The sequence below is a fragment of the Myotis daubentonii genome, chromosome 2 (genome assembly GCF_963259705.1).
Source record: "Myotis daubentonii chromosome 2, mMyoDau2.1, whole genome shotgun sequence".
Lineage (NCBI taxonomy): Eukaryota > Metazoa > Chordata > Mammalia > Chiroptera > Vespertilionidae > Myotis > Myotis daubentonii.
Genome location: NC_081841.1, coordinates 78375264 through 78394618, shown reverse-complemented (window position 1 = coordinate 78394618; position 19355 = coordinate 78375264). Strand labels below are relative to the sequence as shown.

Genomic DNA, 19355 nt, shown 5'->3' with positions numbered 1-19355 from the left:
CCCCCCCCAGCCGCCGGCCTAGTTGCCCCCAACTGCCACCCCCTCACCAGCCTGGTTGCCCCTAATTCCCCCCCCCCACTGGCCTGGTTGCCCCTTACTGCCCCCCCGCTGGACTGGTTGCCCCCAACTCCCCCCCCCCCGGCCTGTTCACCCCTAACTGCCCCCCCCCTGCGGACCTGGTTGCCCCACACAGCCTGCTGTTCAGTTGTTTGGTCATCCCTCACTAACCCCCCTGCCGGCCTAGTCGTCCCACGCAGCCTGTACAGTTGTCTGTTTGGTTGTAATGGTCGCTTAGGCTTTTATAATTATAAATAATATACTAGAGGCCCGGTGCACAAAAATTTGTGCACTCGGGGGGAAGGGGGGGTAGTCCCTCAGCCCGGCCTGTGCCCTCTCGCAGTCTGGGACCCCTCGGGAGATAACAACCTGCTGGCTTAGGCCTGCTCCCGGGTGGCAGAGGGCAGGCCCAATCCCTAGGTTCAGCCCCTGGTCGGGCTCAGAGCAGGGCCGATTGGGGAGTTGGGGCGCCACCCCCTGTCATGCACAGAGCAGGGCCAATCCAGGGGTTGGGGCGCTGCCACTGTCACCCTCAGGGCAGGGCCGATGGGGAGGTTATGGCTCTACCCCGTCACACACAGAGCAGGGCCTGTGGGGTGGGGGGGTTGGGGCACCGCCCTCTATCACCCACAGAGCAGGACCGATCAGGGGGTTGGGGCGCCGCCACTCTCACACTCAGGGCAGGGCCGATGGGGAGGTTATGGCTCTACCCCGTCACACACAGAGTAGGGCCCGTGGGGTGGGGGGGGTTGGGGCGCTGTACCCTGTCACACACAGAGCCGCAGGGCGATCAGGGGGTTGGGGAGCTCCCCCTATCAGGCACAGAGCAGGGCCGATCAGGGGGTTGGGGCGCCTTCCCCTGTCAGGAACAGAGCAGGGCAGATAGGGAGGTTGTGGCCCCGCACCCTGTCACACACAGAGCCGCAGGGCGATCAGGGGGTTTGGGCGCTGCCCCCTGTCACACTGATCCCGGTGCTGGGAGGCATATTACCCTTTTACTATATAGGATAGAGGCCTGGTGCACGGGTTGGGCCGGCTGGTTTGCCCTGAAGGGTGTCCTGGATCAGGGTGGGGGTCCCCACTGGGGTACCTGGCCAGCCTGGATGAGGGGATGATGGCTGTTTGCAGCTGGTCACACACCCTTCAGGGTGGGGGTCCCCACTGGGGTGCCTGGCCAGTCTGGGTGAGGCGCTGAGGGCTGTTTTCAGGCTGGGACTGAAGCTCCCAACCGCTCCTTTTTTCTTTTTTTTTTTCTTTTTTATTCTGGGCCAGCTTTAGCTCTGAGGCTTGGCTCCAGCTCTGAGGCCCCAGCTGCTGAAAGCAGGTATCTGGTTTGTTTAGGTTCTATAATCGAAACTCTGTATCAACTCCAGCTCTGAGATCCCAGCTCGCTGAAAGCAGGTTTCTGGGGTTTTGTTTAGCTTCTATATTTGTTACAATGTTCAAACTGCAAGCTCAGAGGCCGGCAAGGCAGGCGGGGAACGTTGGAGTCGTCCGTCACTGAAGCAAGCAAGCCTCATGTTCAGTTTAAGCTGCCTGGCTGCCGGCCGCCATCTTGGCTGGCAGTTAATTTGCATATCGCCCTGATTAGCCAATGGGAAGGGTAGCGGACGTACGCCAATTACCATGTTTCTCTTTTATTAGATAGGATACTTAAGAGGAAGGGCATTGAGGTTTATAAAACTGCTTGATGATCATCTAGGGCAGTGGTCAGCAAACTCATTAGTCAACAGAGCCAAATATCTACAGTACAACGATTGAAATTTCTTTTGAGAGCCAAATTTTTTTAACTTAAACTATATTGGTAGGTACATTGTTATTAACTTAATTAGGGTACTCCTAAGCTGGCCTTTGCTAAAAACGTCCTCAATCTGATTGAGGTACTTTCGCTGAGGTCGACCCCTTCCAACGCTCCCATCCATACTCATCTTGTATACTTATTTCAGATAGCCGAGTGTAGATGGGAGAGTTGGAAGGGGTCGACCTCAGCAGACGTACCTCAAAACAACGTACCTCCCCCACGCTCCGTATCCCGCGGCCTGCCTGCACCGCGTCTCCTGTCAGCCAACCGACCGGCACCCCCACTTCTTCTAACACTTCTTCAAAATAGACTCGCCCAGGCCGAAAACCTACTTCTGCGCATGGGCCACAAAGTTTCAATCGCACTGTACGTGCGCACCCGCACGTGGTATTTTGTGGAAGAGCCACACTCGAGAGCTCTGCTAAAGAGCCGCATGTGGCTCGCGAGCCGCGGTTTGTCGACCACTGATCTAGGGCAGGGGTGGGCAAACTTTGACTCCAGGGCCACAATGGGTTCTTAAACTGGACTGGAGGGCCGGAACAAAAGCATGGATGGAGTGTTTGTGTGAACTAATATAAATTCAAAGTAAACATTATTACATAAAAGGGTACGGTCTTTTTTTTTTAGTTTTATTCATTTCAAATGGGCCAGATCCGGCCCGCGGGCCGTAGTTTGCCCACGGCTGATCTAGGGCCTGGGGTCTTTCAGGCTTTTTCTTCATCTGACTTTCCCAAATACAGACCTTATTCCTACCCTGTCCCCCCGCTTAGTGCAAGATGATCACCACAGCTCCTGAATTGTGTTTTTCCATATGCCCATCCCAAGAGCAAAATAAAAATTGGTCGAGGAGTGGAAATTATCTTCTCCGTATTCTGTGTATGTCAAGGGAGGGGAACCCTCTGACTACAGCTTATTTCCTCTTAAGGTACTTCCATTGGCCTGGCTTAATATTTGCCTCTGTCTACTCTGGAAAAGCAAGAATCTGGCATATCCAGTTTTTTACATGCCAGTAAACAAGTGTGAGGGGGGTGAACAGTCTGCTCAAATGTTACATTTTCAATAGAGTAACTGTAACTTTTTATTTTTGGGGAGATGGGATATGGAATATGAGCTTCTTAGGTCCTATTTTGACTAAGCTTGACTAGAATTTTGCTCATCTAACTACCTTCCTATCGGATGTTAGAATTTATGGCTGAAGTATAATACATAGTGTCTCTGAACCAAATTAAAATTAGAAAATAATGACTTTTCTTTTTTTGCCATAAGAATTTTTTTAAATTATGACAATGTTTATAGAAATTAGTATATAACGGGTTATTTGTTAAGGTGATAGCCCCAAACTTTTCCAAATGCATGATTATTTTTATCAGCATTATCTCTTTCAGCAATTAATTCCACTAATAAATGTGAGAAGTTAATGAAACCCTAGTTTTCTTGGGCCTAGAAAGATATAGCCTGGTGGTGGCGTAAGAGATAGGGTGAAGATATCTCCCAAATCAGAGCACTTGTTAGGGTAAAAGGCCCCATTAATACTAATGTAGAGACAACTGTTACAAACCAGGAATAACCTTGGAAAATGGGTCACTCTGCTAAATGAAATATTTGGAGATAAATTTGTTCCAAATCCTGGTTCTGCATTCGCTAGTCTTGTGCCCTTGGCCAAGCTACGTAGTCTCTATGATTAATATTATTTATGAAAAAATATGATTATTTGGGAATGATCAGGCATCTTCGTAGCTCTTACTTCTCATATTGCTTTCCACGTTTTTCACTATGTCAGTACTGGACTACTTTTAGTTTCCTGACAGCCCTTTCTGGTTCACATCATAGTGTCTTTGCACACAGCAGTTATTTGCCTCATTTCTTTACTTGATCGGTTTTTACCAAACTCAAACCTTTCTGATATTCCTGGCTGATTCATCATCATCTCTAACACATCAATTGTTTACATCCTCCTTTACCAACTGCATTGTACACAGAATAGTGCTAATTCTTCCCTATTGAAATGAGCCGAAGCAAACAGTGAAGGAGATGGTTTACTCTAAGAATTTGAAGCTGATTGGGCTACAGTGAGTTCTAAATTTTTGACTTTTGTTGGAGATAGTAGAACAAAGAATATGAGGTTACAGTTTAGTTTTTAGACAGTTCGTGTCTGGTCTGTAACCTAGCAGAAACCAGTTGAATAGATGAATGATATTTCTTCATATTCTGACTCAATTATCTCACCTTTTCACCAAGATAATTACCCTCAACCTCTCCCTGCTTTGAATCAGGTAGAAGTCTTAGGAAAAACTAACAATAGAGATTAATAATGCCCCTTCTCCAGAGTGGATTAGAGGAAGTATAAATGAAGTGAGTTTGGGAGTATCATATTAATGTTCAGCATTATACCATCTTTGGTCATTAAGAGTCTGTTCATATTGGCTTCTGAGTCCTTGGGACATTACCAGATAAAGTAAACTTGCACTTTAGTATTACAAGGTGTTCCAGACATGTTTTACATTTCCTGCCCTGAGTCTAGACTTGCCATTTTTCCAAGGATCCCCTTCCTTGTAATGGGTGCTAGAAGTGCTCATTGTTACTACTGGTTATTGTTTCCAATTCAAATTCAGCAGCAGGGTGTTGTTCTTTAATCTCTTCTATCTTATATATCAATATTTCCTTTCTCCTCCACTTCATTGCCAGGAACTACAAGATTAAAATAACGCATAATTACTATTTGTTTCATCAGATGTTACACATACATTACACTGTAATATAACAGCAATACCACCAACAGCAACAATATGATTACTAAAAGCAGTTTGAAGTTTGGTTAGTTGGGTTTGAGGGGGAGGAGGAAGGTGGTTCATTTCTTTTTGTCCTTAAGTATCCCAGTTGAAATATATCATCAAATTACTCCGTATAGAAATCAGTTGAAATAGTTCTATTTTGTGTGATTATACCACCAACTAGGTGTGCTGTTAAGTTCACTGTTTAATTTTTTTTTATTTTTTAGAGTTTGTTTTTTAAAAAATTTAATTTTGTTTTATGGTTTATATAAAATACCAGATTCTAATGGCAATCCCTGTTCTACCACTCTATTTCCTGCCACATCCTATAATTTTTTAATTTTATATTTTATCCTAGTGTGGTTTTTAATGTATTATTTAAAGTAAATATTACTCCTCCTTTGTCGATAAATGATAGAACATCATACACATATTCCTTCACTTTGCTTTTTTCACTTAACAGTCTATTATGGAAAATGCTAGAAAATACAGATATTTCTCATTATCCTTTTTAGGTTTAGTACTCCATTGTACAGTATGTCATTGTGGTTTATTCAGCCTATCCCTGTTGCTTGACCAATGAACATTATTTGAATGACTACAGTTTTATCCTTGGAATTGTTTTGGGGTTGTTGTGTTTTTGTTTTTGTATTCTTGTAAATCATAGAAATTTTTATGTTAGTGAAAAATGTTTTGTGTTTGAGTAATAAAACTTAAATGACTTATTTTATTAACATTTTGGTTATTGATGTGCTTATTGTTCTGATATAATCGTTTTATGTTTTAATTTCATCACCATATTTTTTTAAGCCTCCAGTACAGATGTTTAAGGAATGTTTTTTGTTTTTTTATTGATTTCAGGGGGGAAAGGAGACGGAGAGAGAGAGAGAAGCATCAAAGATGAGAGAGAACCATTGATTGGCTGCCTCTTGCATGCCCCATACTGAGGATTGAACCCGCATCCTGGGCATGTTCCCTGACCGGGAGTCAAACCGCGATCTCCTGGTTCAAAGGTCAATGCTCAACCACTGAGCCATGTCAGCTAGGCAGGAATGCTTTAATCTTTAGTTGCATTAGTATTTGCCATAAAATTTTCCAATAGTAGAGAAAATTAGCTCTGTATTAGGCTAATGTTATTTAGCTTCATCGTATATTGATTAATTAGTATATTTAATATGTTTTTCTTCTTGTTTGAAGTCGTTTTAAAAACACTACTGTTGAGGCTCTCATATCATTGTAAAATGCTAGTAGTATTTACATTAGTGACATTTTCATGGTTTTATTTACAGCTTGGAAAAAGTTCCATTAGCTTTGTCACTTGATCATTAAAGAACCAGCTTTTAAGGATATGAAAACTTTTAAATATTTGTGGTGACATATTTATAACTTGGCTTTTCTTCATTTTAACCTTTATTCCATAAACATCCATCAGTATCCTCACAATTTTTCTTGGCTTGTCCTTCAGAATATATCCAGTATTAAACTATTTTTCATCGCCTCTTTCATTTCTCCTTGATCCTGGACACAACCGTAACTGTCCTCTTCTCCCCATATATTTCTCATATAGCAGCCAGAGTGATCCTTTTAAAATATTGTAAGTGGGATAATATCACATTTTTTACTCAAAACTCTCCTATAGGTTCATAATGCATTGAGCTAAAAGCCAGAGTTCTGGTGGCCTGCAAGGCCATGTTTGGCCACTTGTCACCTTTCGACTTCATTTTTTTTCACTTTTCTTCAAGCTCTCTCATTTAGTCACACTGGTCTGGCTCCCTTGTTAAGCCTTTAAATGTATTTTTTGCAAAAATATTAATGTGTTTGGTTAGAGAATACTGCCTTAGGCTCAGTTTAGTTGTTAAATAATCTATAATATTTCTAAAGTATGAATAATTTTATATTTTTCTGTGTGATGGTAGACCTATATTAAAAATTCTTACAGTATAGATGAGGAAACCGAGTCATAGAAATCACACAGTAAATGGTAGAGTTAGGATTTGAACCAGTACAGTCTAACTTTCCATGTCTGTACATTTAGCCCCTACACTACTCTGCCTTTCTTTCTAGCCTTTGTAATTGGGAAAATGGTGCCATTAAACTTATTAAGGGTTCTAAAGAGCAAAATAGGGTGAAGCAGAGGAGAAAGTGGAATGTGGATTTAGATAGGCCTAATTTGAGGTGCCAATGGTAAAGGTGCAATAGGAGCCCAGGAATATTTTGGATATGTTTATAATGTATATACTGGATTTTATCAAATCTAAGATGCCAGTATTTTATGTACTAATTGAAAAGGTAAAAAAAAAAAAATCAAACTATAATTTGGGGTGGTTGTTCTTTTTACTTTTTAATCTCCTAGATTTTTTTGTGTCTTTTTCCACACAGTTATTTTTCTCTGGGCAATTTAGTGTCATTGATGTCATGTGACATTGCTTAAGAATGTTCTGATGTAAACTTTGGGATTTTCGTCTAAGTCACTGATAGTCAATTAGCAAGTTTTGATGTTGGTGCTTTCTTGCTCTTACCAGAAGGTATCAACAGAAAGTTTTGGAAAACATTTTAAGCAACAGTTAAGCTCAACAAATAAGGTAATATCAATACACCTAAATCTATTGAAGTGAGGACAGATATTGACAACTATGTCTTATCTACCACCTGACCAATATTCATTTTAAGACATTATTGATTGTAAGATCCATTGATTGTAGAGGATTTCAATGATATTTAAACATAAGGGAAATGTACATCTTAGAATTGTTACACAATAAGTAGGGGTTTTGTCTCTGGGAATTGGGAGCTGCAGTAATAAAGAAATTGATTTTAATAAATGTGTGTTTTCAGGAGTTAGTGCATGATCAAAGAAGTATAGAGTTACTGTTCTAGTGAATAATTGAGAGAAATTAAAAATGCTGAAGACAAAACCTTCAGAATTTCTTAAATTTAAAGGTGGCTCTACAAAGAGAAGAGAGGAATTGAAATTTCCCCACATTTTGAATTTGCAAATGACAACCCAGGTGCTTAGACAATTGGAAATAGAGCCCAGTTTCACAAATACACTAATTTCTCTCACAGATATTAACTTGGTCTTTTCTATTGGTGTAATTAATTATATCTGTAGCATACTTATGGAATCATGATGTTAGAAATTAAAATTTAGCAAGATGTCAGGACTACTAACAATTGTACTAATAACATGATTTATGTACAAAAATAATATAGAAATAGCCTTTGGGTTTTGGCAAATTGAAATTTTTTACAAAGGTTTAAAATAGTAATGTTATAAATTTTGCAATTTATTGACAATTAAAAATGGGAAAGAGAATTTCTGCCTCTTAGGTAGATGAATAGACATGCTTTAGTCTGTTCTTTCTGCTAAGTACACCTAAAAAGCCTCAACATTACATATAAATATAAGGAACCTCTAAAAGTAGAGAGAAGGCAGAGCAGCTAGGCATCTTAAGGTCCAAAGAATGACACAGGGATGAGTTCTTGGCTTTTCTTTTTGCCTCATATATCCCATTCTTGGAGCTGAGGTAGCTGGTAACCCAAAGCGCCAGTGAATGCAGCGCAAAAAAGCCCCAATAAAAGCCTAATCTCTTTAGCCAAATACGAGGAGAGGGGCAACGTTGGCAAGGCAGAAAACTAAAATAATAATAATAATAACAACAACAACAACAAAAACAACCACTCTACTCCAGCCATATACCATGGGGAAAATAAATCTTAGTCCCACCCATACACTCAATAGGGCAAGTCGGGGGTGTAGACTTCCACCCTTACCAGGCTGTAATAAGGCACCCCAACACCCACACTGTGGTGATGTCAGATTAGGCTAGATACAGAGCTAGACAAGACTTTAATACCCATCAGATGGCTAACTAGCCCTCCCTGCGCTTCTAATAGTGACCATGTGGGAAGCCTGGCCTTCCACCCCACCTGGCAGTAAGGATGAGCTCTTAGTCCTGCCTGCTGGGGTCGTGTCTAAAGAGGCTTACTGGCCAGTGAATACTTTTCACCATCACCACCAAGCATTAAAGAGTCCTCTTTCCCTCCCGTCATGGTGTCAGTGGAAGCTACATGGGGAATAGTGAGACACTGATAGCCTTCTCAGCCAGGGAAGTTTCAATGTAGGTTGGGCAGGAAGCAAGAAATAACAAGGAGCTTGCCCCATCTCTGGTATCACTGAAGGTTGAGTGGGGAACCTGGGCTTATATCCTCACCTTCCTCTGCTAGAGCAGGGCCAGACAAAGCCAGCTGACATAGAAGATTTAAGCACCGTCTAGAGCAGCCGTGGGCAAACTACGGCCCGCAGGCCGGATCCGGCCCGTTTGAAATGAATAAAACTATTGAAAAAAAAGACCGTACCCTTTTATGTAATGATGTTTACTTAGAATTTATATTAGTTCACACAAACACTCCATCCATGCTTTTGTTCCGGCCCTCCGGTCCAGTTTAAAAACCCATTGTGGCCCTCGAGTCAAAAAGTTTGCCCACCCCTGGTCTAGAGTCATAACATGGTACTCAAAGTGTTCAGATTTTAATTGAAAATCAATTGTCATACCAATGAAAATCTCTAATTAAATGGAAGAAGATAATCAATAGAGACCAATCAACATTGCTTGATAGCAATATTACTATTTGACAAAAATATAAAGCAGATAGCATAAAAATACTTCAACAAATAATTAAAAGCATGCTTAAATGAAAAAAAATAGAAAGTCCACAAAGAAATAGAAAGAGCCCTAATCGGTTTGGCTCAGTGGGTAGAGCGTCAGCCTGTGGGCTGAGGGGTCCCAGGTTTGATTCCGGTCGAGGGCATGTACTTTGGTTGTGGGCATATCCCCAGTGGAGGGGTGTGCAGGAGGCAGTTGATCGATATTTCTCTCTCATCGATGTTTCTGACTCCCTTCCTCTCTGTTAAAAAAAAAAAAAAATCAATAAAATATATATATTTTTAAAAAGAAATAGAAGGAAGATATCAGAAAGAACCAAATGGAAATTTTAGAACTTAAAAAAAATCAGTAACCAAAGTAAATAAAAATTCAGTGGATAGCCTCAACAGCAGAATGGAGAGGATAAGAAAGAATTAGTGACCTGAAAAATTGAACAACAGAAATTACCAAATCTGAGCAACAGAGAAAATAGACTACTAGTAAAATAAAATGAACAGAGCCTCAGGGGCCTATAAGACTGTAACAGAGAGCTAGTACTTGTGCTATTGTAGTGCCAGAAGAGGAGGAGAAAGAGGGACTGTCTGAAAAAGTATTTAAAAGAATAATAAAGGATCCAACTGGCATGGCTCAGTGGTTGAGTGTCGACCTATGAACCAGGAGGTCACGGTTCAATTCCTGTTCAGGGCACATGCTCAGGTTGCAGGCTCTACCCCCAGTGTGGGACATGCGAGAGGCAGCCAATCAGTGGTTCTTTCTCATAATTGATGTTTCTAGCTCTCTCTTCCTCGCCCTTCCTCTCTGAAATCAGTGAAACGTATTTAAAAAAAAAAAAAAGGATGGCCAAAAACATACCCAAACTGGACAAAAGATATAAACCTACAGGTGCACGAAGCTTAGCAAATTCTAAAGAGGTTAAACCACAGCATTCCACACCAAGACATGCTGTATACAAACCTCTGAAAAACTAAAGACAAATTAAAAATCATGAAAGCAGTGAGAAAGAAACTACACTATAGGTGGCAAAAATTAAATGACAGATTTCTCATCAGGCCAGAAGAAAGTGGCACACATTTGTCAAGCTGAAAGAAAAGAGCATATTTCTAAAAATACTTTCAAAGTCAAATATTTGGATTCTTACTGTTACAACTATTTTTCGTTGTGGTATAGAACTTAAAAAATGAAATAGCAAAGTGCATTCCCACTGAAGATGCATAGATATTTATACTTATTTTGTAATTTTTGTTTCTCAGAGACTTCCAAAAGAAAATAGCATTTATTTCTGAAGTTAATGATGTGATGTTCTGTTTACCCACTTTGAAAAGTTCAGGTAGCTTAGTTTTTATAATTTCTGTTTTATTGTATGACTTTGAGTAATTCATTTGGATTTTTAAGAAACAACTGTTTTAGTGGTATTCTGCTGACTTTCTGATATTATAAAAATGTTTTATCATTATTAAAAACGTAAGATTAACTTTATCATCTTAGCCATTTTTTAAAATACTGATCTAGATCAATAGATTACAACCTTTTAAAAAAATTTATTTTTTGTTTTTTTTTAGAGAGAGAGAGAAAAAAAAATTTGTTGTTCTACTTATTTATATATTCATTAGTTGCTTCTTGTATGTGCCCTGATGATGGCGTATTGGTACAATGCTCTAACCAACTGAGCTACCTGGCTAAGGCCATCTTAACCATTTTTAAGTATACAGTTCAGTAGGTGTTGTTTATTCATTGTGCTGCAGATCTCTAGAATTTTTTATCTTGCAATACTGAAATTACCCATTAAACAATTATTTGTCCTCTCCTCTCCTCATTGTCTTTGATTACCACTTTTTTATTTTCTGTTTTTATTATTTTGACTTTAGATATTCCTATAAGTGGAATCATAAAACATTTGTCCTTTTGTGACTGGCTTATTTTGCTTAGCATATGGTCTTGAGGTTCATCTTTGTAACAGAGTTTCCTTTTTTAAAGCTGCACACACTGACTTTCTCAGATTTAAAAATTCATATATTGCATACATGAAGCATTCATATATTAGTGAAAAGGACTTCTTGATACTAGTTTTCCTACAGTATATAAGAAACTTAGTATTTGTCTATTAAATTTGGACACTAAATATATTCAGTTCTTGCTTATGAAGTTACTTAATCCTTGTTTCTTTGATTACTGTGTTCTCAGCTTCTGATTTAAAGACAAAATTTTAATTAAAAAATCAAAATTTTTAAATGAACTATTTCTCTGTCTCAAAAATTTTTACCTGTACTTTGATATTTGACAAAACTCAGAATCCAAGATAATTAATAGAGACTGTCAAAAATTGTTTGCAAATTCAGTTAACGCTGAATAATTCTTTAAGAAAATTAAAAATTACAATTGGCATTCAATATTATATTAGTTTCAGGTGTATAGTATAGTGGTTCTAGAACTTATTTAACATTTATATAGCTTATAAAGTGATCCCCCGATAAGTCTAATACCACCTGGCACCATACATAGTTATTACAATACTGGAAGCCCGTTGCACGAAGATTCGTGCAATAGGCCTTCCTTCCCCTAGCTGCCGGCACCAGTTTTCCTCCAGCACCCAGGACGCAGGCCTTGGATCTGGCCACAGCAGAGAAGCCAAGCCTCAAGGCTAGGGTTCTCCCCTCTGGCCACAGTGAGGCTTGGCTTCTCCGCTGCAATTGCCAAGCCTCTTCAGTCTTCAGTCTTCAGTCTTCACTCCAGCCAGAGCCTTCAGTCTTCGCTCCATGCTTGCATATACAAATTAACCTCCATCTTTGTTGGGCTAATTTGCATAGTCATTCTGATTGGCTGGTGGGCGTAGCGGAGTGACACCAATTTGCATGTTTCTCTTTTATTAGTGTAGATTATCCTATATAATAAAAGGGCAATATGCAAATTGGCCAAACTGCAGAACAACCGGTCACTATGACACGCACTGACCACCAGGGGCCAGATGCTCAACGCAGGAGCTGGCCCCTAGTGGTCAGTGCACTCCCACAGGGGAGCACCACTCAGCCAGAAGCCGGGCTCACAGCTGGCAAGCGCAGCGGCGGTGGCAAGAGCCTCTCCTGCCTCTGCGGCAGCATTAAGGATGTCAGACCGACGGCTCCCAGACTGCAAAAGGACACAGGCTGGGCTGAAGGACCCTGTCCCTCTTCCCTAGTGCACGAGTGTCATGCACCAGGCCTCTACTTGACTCTATTCCTTATGCTGTACTTTACATCCCTGTGACTATTCTGTAACTACCAATTTGTACCTCTTAATCCACCTTTTCTTTTTTTTTTTTCCTTTTTTAAAAAAAATATATTTTATTGACGTTTTACAGAGAGGAAGGGAGAGCTATAGAGAGTTAGAAACATCGATGAGAGAGAAACATCGATCAGCTGCCTCCTGCACACCCCCTACTAAAGATGTGCCTACAACCAACGTACATACATGCCCTTGACTGGAATCGAACCTGGGACCCCTCAGTCTGCAGGCCGACGCTCTATCCACTGAGCCAAACCAGTCAGGGCTAATTCACCTTTTCCACACAGCCTCATAGCCCCCCTCTCATCACTGAGTAATTCTAACACAGATAGAATCCTACCTGCTTATTTAATATACCATATCCAAATTGCAACCAGTGACTTGGTTACTTTATACCTTTTGTTAGATTTTTTAATAATTTTGTAAAATTCCATTTGGGTCACATTTTCATTTTGAGGTAAATTAATTTATTTGTCCAAAATTATTTATTGACTCAAAACTATTAGATTATTATAAATCTTATTATAAATCTTATTAGATTATCATAAACCTGGTAGTTTACCTTTTTCACTTCTGCACTTCATAAAGAATGTCATTATTTACTAAGTGGAATTTTCTATTTTGCACTTTGCGTTATTTGAATAAATCATTAACTGTTTACATCTTGAAGCATCAAAAAAGTTGCCCATCTGAGAACTAGCCCAGTCTTCTCACTTTCATTTTGGGACTCCTATGAGAAATTCTTTTTTTTCTCCTAAGAAATATTAAAATAAATATCGTATATTTTTTTCTAATTAGCAGTCACATGAGCTGCTTAAAATACCCCAGCTTGTTTGTTCTGAAGGACATGTAGCCATCTGTTTTCAGTATCTCCAGGGTCCCTCAAAGTGAATTTCTGAGATAACATATTTTCTTTCACATTATCTTAAACATTACTTTCTAAATGTCATAATTTTGCATGATGTGATAACAGAATTTTAATTTTATTTTTAGACATTACCTGAGCCAACTCATTTAAACTTCACACAACCCTTTAAGTAACTTATAAATGGAACTTCAAATATTTTAAGTTAATGAATGTCACACAGCTGTCCAGGCAGAGGTAGGAGTCTAACCCAAAGTCTACAGAACTTAAACATTTATGCTTTTTTTTTATCCAACCAATATTTGAATGGCTTTTGAGATTATTCATGGGAGATAAGAATTAATGCAATGAGATTTTATGTATATTAATATATCTTTTATTTTTTAATTACGTTTGCAGACTAGTTCTGGAGTACAGGAGAGGTTTGTGAACTATACCAAGTATATATATAAATTTTTGGCTCAGGGATTGCTCCAGGCCCCACTTCCTTGCCAGTAGTTTTGGAACTTTACTCTTGTTATTTTCTTTTAACATCCTTCCTGTTTATATAAATTTTGGATTGTCTGTATTTGGCCTTGACCTGGTATGCCCTTGAGACTCTGCTTCTCATATAGATCGCACTGCTGCAAGCATTGAGGCTACACTGAGATATTCCTTTTATTCTCAGTGTTTATATCTGGTGAATGATTTCTAATACTATACCTAAGCAAAGTAGAAGTGGGGTTTTATGTGTAAATATCACTAATTACTTGATTAAGGTTTTGCCTAGTAGAATAGTTTCATTTTCTCTTGGCGCATACCACATCTTTTTTTTTTTTTCTTCAGATTCATTTATTTATTTGTAGTATATAAATGTTTTTTTAATTTTCTATTATATTTTTCAAAACTGTGAGAAAGAAAAAGTTACCTCAATTCAAATTCAAGTATGACATTTATTTGTAAAAAACAAACAAACATGAAAATAATAAAAAATGAAACATTACTTTGCACAGGGAGAAAGAAATGTTTATAACATTTTATTAAGTTTAAAAACAAGCTACAAAATGATATGGCAGTCTATTTTGTGGTCTGATACACAAAATACACTTGCTGCAGAAAACTTGGATTACAAAAAAATTTCTTCTTACTATAAAAACACAACTAACACACATCCCTTCTAATCCTACCTCTTAAGGATGACCTGTTAACTTTATAGTATATGTTCTTAATATTCTTTTTTTAATCCCTCATTGATCCTCTCCCTCTCCGCCCCACAATCCAGCTCACTGCCCCCTGCTGCCAGGCCTTCACTGCACTATTGTCTGTGTATAGTGTATATTCTTTCATTTTTCTTTGTCTCTGTGTGTGTGTGTGTGTGTGTGTGTATGTGTGTGTCTGTAAAAGTTACATCTCCACACAGATACATCTAGCTAGATGGGTAAAGGTCTTCTTAAAGCAAAAGATTGACAAACCTGACTTCATAAAATCTTTAAAATTCAGTAAAATACAGAATACTATAAGAAAAGTTTTTAATGCAGTGACAATATGGAAAAAATATTTGCAACACATCTGTTAGTCAGATGCAGGGAATAACTTAAGTTTTTGTATATTATTAATTAGTACCACCATCCCATTTATCACATCATATAAGTCAAGAACTTTAATGAGCTTAAACACCTTTTTTACCCTCACTTCTTCTATCCAGCTGATCTTCCAGTATCTCCTAGTTATCTCTGGAATTCATCCATTTCCTCCATCAAATTCAAGCTTCCAACGTAATTGTTTTATACCACAACTATAGCTATTTAACTGGTCTGTCTGCTCTCATTCTTTCTCCATTCTAATTTATCTTTCATACTGCACAAAGTGATCTTTTTGAAATACACTCCTGATAATGTAAGCAAAAATAAACATTCACTGACTTCGGTGTGTGTGTGTGTGTGTGTGTGTGTGTGTTTATGTTTATCAGAGACAGAAATATATAGAGAGTGATCAGTTATTTCAGTTACTCAGAAAAAAAGGACCTGCCCCCTGTCTAGCCATACACACACTTCCTGTTGTTGGGTTTTGGTGCCTTTTATTTTCTGTTCCTGGAACACACTCTTTCAGTTATCTTTGTTAGTATCTACATATTCTTCAGAGAATACTTTTCGAACCTGACCAAATCAAATTGTTATTCACTGCTAGATACAACAAAATTCTCTGTCATAGACTTATCACAATTTTACATTTATTGGGGTGATTCATCTAACTCTTTTACTAGACTGTAGGCTCTTTGAGAGAAGGTCCATGTTTGTTTATGTTTACAGTTGTATTGCTGGCATGTAATGTAGTGCTAGATACATTCTAGACACCTGTTTTAGTCAGCTTTGGCTTCTATAACAAAATACCATAGACTAGGTAACTTAAACAGCAGGCATTTGGTTCTCACAGTTTGGGAGACTGTGGAGTCCAAGATGCTGGCCGTTGTGAGGGTCCTTTTCCTGCCTTGCAGATGGTCCATCTTGCTGTGTCCTCAGGCACAGAGGTTGTAAACTCGAGTGTCTTCCTCTTCTATAAGGAAGCTAATCCTATCATGGGTGCTCCACCTTCATGACCTCATCTAAACCTAATTACCTAATGACATCACATTGAATTTTGACAGGAACACAAACATTGAGTCCATAACAGCACCCCATAAGTATTTGTTGAATTACCACATAAGAAATACAAGCAAAAGATGTAAATAAGAAGTTCACAAAAGGAGAAAATACAAATGCCAGTAAACATTAAAATATTTTCAAACTCGTGTAATCAGAAAAGATGTTAAAACAATGATAAGATGTTTCATGCCCATCATGTTGAGGAAATTTTAAAAGATTGTTAATGTCAAGTGTTCATTTTAAAACATGTCCATTAGCTGGACGCTATCAAGTAGAAGTATCAACCAGCCATACTGTAGAATATTTTCAGCTATTAGAAGGGAAGCATTGGGCGGCTGGTTGGGCCATGACCACGAGGCCCCCGGAGGCCCGTGTGGGCGCGACTCCGGGGCTGAGCCGGGGCTGAGCCGAGAGACAGCGCCGCCACCGCCCACGGCCGTGCCCTGGGCCCGGGGAGCGCGTCAGGCCGTTTTATTCCAACGCCGGGCCGGGAGAGAGGCCGCCTGCCTCCCAGGGCCCCTCGCCACCCGCTCGGCCCGGCGGCTGGGGCGGCAGCGCCGATGAATTCCGCGCAGGGCTGTGTGACCTTCGAGGACGTGTTCGTGTACTTCTCCCGGGAGGAGTGGGGGCTCCTGGACGAGGCTCAGAGGCGCCTGTACCGCGACGTGATGCTGGAGAACTTCGCCCGCGTGTCCTCCCTGGGGCTCGCCGTCTCCAGGTCCCCTGCGGTCACCCACGCGGAGTAGGCGCAGCGCCCGGGTTCCTGAGAAGGTCGCTGGCGGGGAGTGGAGGATGCGGCCGCATCTGAAAACTGATGAAGGGCCAGGGTTGTTGACAAAATCCTTCAGCTGCCGCTCTGCCCTCGGTGAGCGGTGAGCGCTGAGAAGCAATCACAGGCACGTTTAAGAACAAAGAGCAGACGTCAAGCGGGAGGAAGGAGAGTGGATGTGACAGAGAGGAGAGCACCTGTGGCTTCTCTCTGGTTCCCTGAGGAGCCCACGGCAGTTCTTCATGATGCCCTTGGGGGCGGGGACAGCAGGGCTGGGGTGAAACGGCCTCGTCCCTTCCCTGACTCAGTGCACAGCTCTGCCCGCCCCGCGAGAGCGGCCACGGGTGTTCACCGAAATCTTCCTTTGTCGCAAAACACTGTCTCCGCCCGTGAGGAGCGTCAGTCTGATACATGTGACGACTTCAGCCCTTGGAGCCTGAAGGAGATCGTTTGTGGCAGTGGTTCTCAACCTTCTGGCCCTTTAAATACAGTTCCTCATGCTGTGACCCAACCATAAAATTATTTTCGTTGCTACTTCATAACTGTAATGCTGCTGTTATGAATCGTCATGTAAATATCTGATATGCAGGATGGTCTTAGGCAACCCCTGTGAAAGGGCCTTTCGACCACCAAAGGGGTCGCGACCCACAGGTTGAGAACCGCTGATCTATGGCGCCTGAGGGAGATCATCTATGGAGCCGGCAGGAGATCATCTATGGAGCTGGCAGGATAATACTAAAAAAATGTTCCCTAATGAACTCTGTATTGGAGGAGAGAAGGACTTACCTGTGGATGGGCATGCTTTACTGTACAGGTTAAGACCATTCCAGGCCTCAGGTTAATGTATTTATGACATGTTGTTTTTGAGACATAATGGACATGATGTTGTATAAGTCTCAGATGCACAGTCTATTTATCTGATAGCTTTATATTGCACAGTGGTTGCCGTCTGGCAATAGCTGTCACCTCTGTGGTGGGAGCACATGTTATGTTTGATGCTTACGATCACATCATTGTGTGTAACTCCGTCCTGTGTACTGGGTCTCCAGGAACCACTGACCTACTAGTTGCAAGTATGTGCCCTTCGCACTCTCTCCTGTCCCCACCCACCAGCCTTGGGTAAACTACCAGCCCTCTCCTTGTTTTTCTAGTCCTGTTTGTTTTTGTTTTGTTTGTTTCAGATTCCAACTATAAGGGACATCATGCAGGGTTTGTCCTTCTCTGTCTCAGCGTAATGTCCTCAAGGTCCACCCGTGTTTCACAGATGACAGCATTTCCTCCTGTCTCGAGGTTGAACAATATTCGTGTGTGTGTGTGTGTGTATCACACCTTCTTTCATCCATCCATCCTTCCATCCATCCATCCATCCATCCATCCATCGCTGGCACCAGGCTGTCCGCACTTCCTGGCTGTTGTGAATGATGCTGTAATAAACACGGGTGCATATGTCTCTTCAAAAAAAAAAAAAGAAGAAGGGAAGCATTGGATTCCAGTGCATTTATTTTTTTAAAAATATACTTTATTGATTTTTTACAGAGAGGAAGGGAGAGAGATAGAGAGTTTGAAACATTGATGAGAGAGAAACATCGATCAGCTGCCTCTTGCACAACCCCTCCTGAGGATGTGCCCACAACCAAGGTACATGCCCTTGACCGGAATCAAACCTGGGACCCTTCAGTCCGCAGGCCAACGTTCTATCCACTGAACCAAACCAGTTAGTGCATTCCAATGCATTTAAAATAATCTCATTAATTTTTGTTTTACAAAAGGAGCCTCCAAATGACTATGCATATATGTTTATATACCGACATATAAATTCAGAGCAAAGGTACTGGAAAGATATTTGCCATGCTGTTAGTAGTGTTTTTCTCTGGGAAGAGATCATGATAGTAGAAGAAGAGGTTTAAGGAAGGTCTTTCCTTTTTCTTTTTAACTCTGTGGACTTTTTATGTAGTCAGTCAAAAGGAAAAAGAAAAACAACCACAAGTTCAGTTGTTTAGGGACATAGGGAAAAACTGCCCATTCTTTACATATAGTAAAGGAAAATCAGGGATGCCAAAAGAGCATGGTTTAACCTGGAACTACAAGCAGTTCCATACTGTTGGAGCTTAAAGTGTGATACAGGAAAGAAGAATGAGGCTGAAAAGAATATAAAACTAGATTATTGAGGGTCATGTGTGTTTCTCCTACTGATGGTACAACCATTCAAAAATGTTTCAGTTGGAATTGACATTGGTTATTTATAATAATAAAAGGGTAATATGCTAATTAGACCAGATGTCTTCTGGACGTCATTCCGGACATCCTTCCTGACAAAGCCGGGACCGGAGGAAAGCCAGCTCCGATCCTGGATTGGAGGGTGATGGGGGTCAATGCCTGAGGGCTCCCAGTATGTGAGAGGGGGCAGGCTGGGCTGAGGGACACTCCCTCCCCCCCCCCCAAACCCAGTGCACGAATAGTAATAAATAAAAAGGTCTAATGGTGGTCTAATGACTATTTTAATTTCAAAATAGTCGTGAGCATAAATAATATTTTAAGATATCTGT

General features: G+C 40.6%; 1 protein-coding gene across 1 annotated transcript in view; it reads left to right on the top strand.

The window, feature by feature from the left end:
• The window catches only part of PPP1R12A (protein phosphatase 1 regulatory subunit 12A), a 150147-nt gene that overhangs the window by 54514 nt on the left and 76278 nt on the right, over nt 1-19355 (top strand). Inside the window, exon 3 of the mRNA XM_059681167.1 lies at nt 10547-10666. Within this exon, the coding sequence (XP_059537150.1) occupies nt 10547-10666 (120 nt within the window). The remainder of the gene's footprint in view (nt 1-10546; nt 10667-19355) is intronic.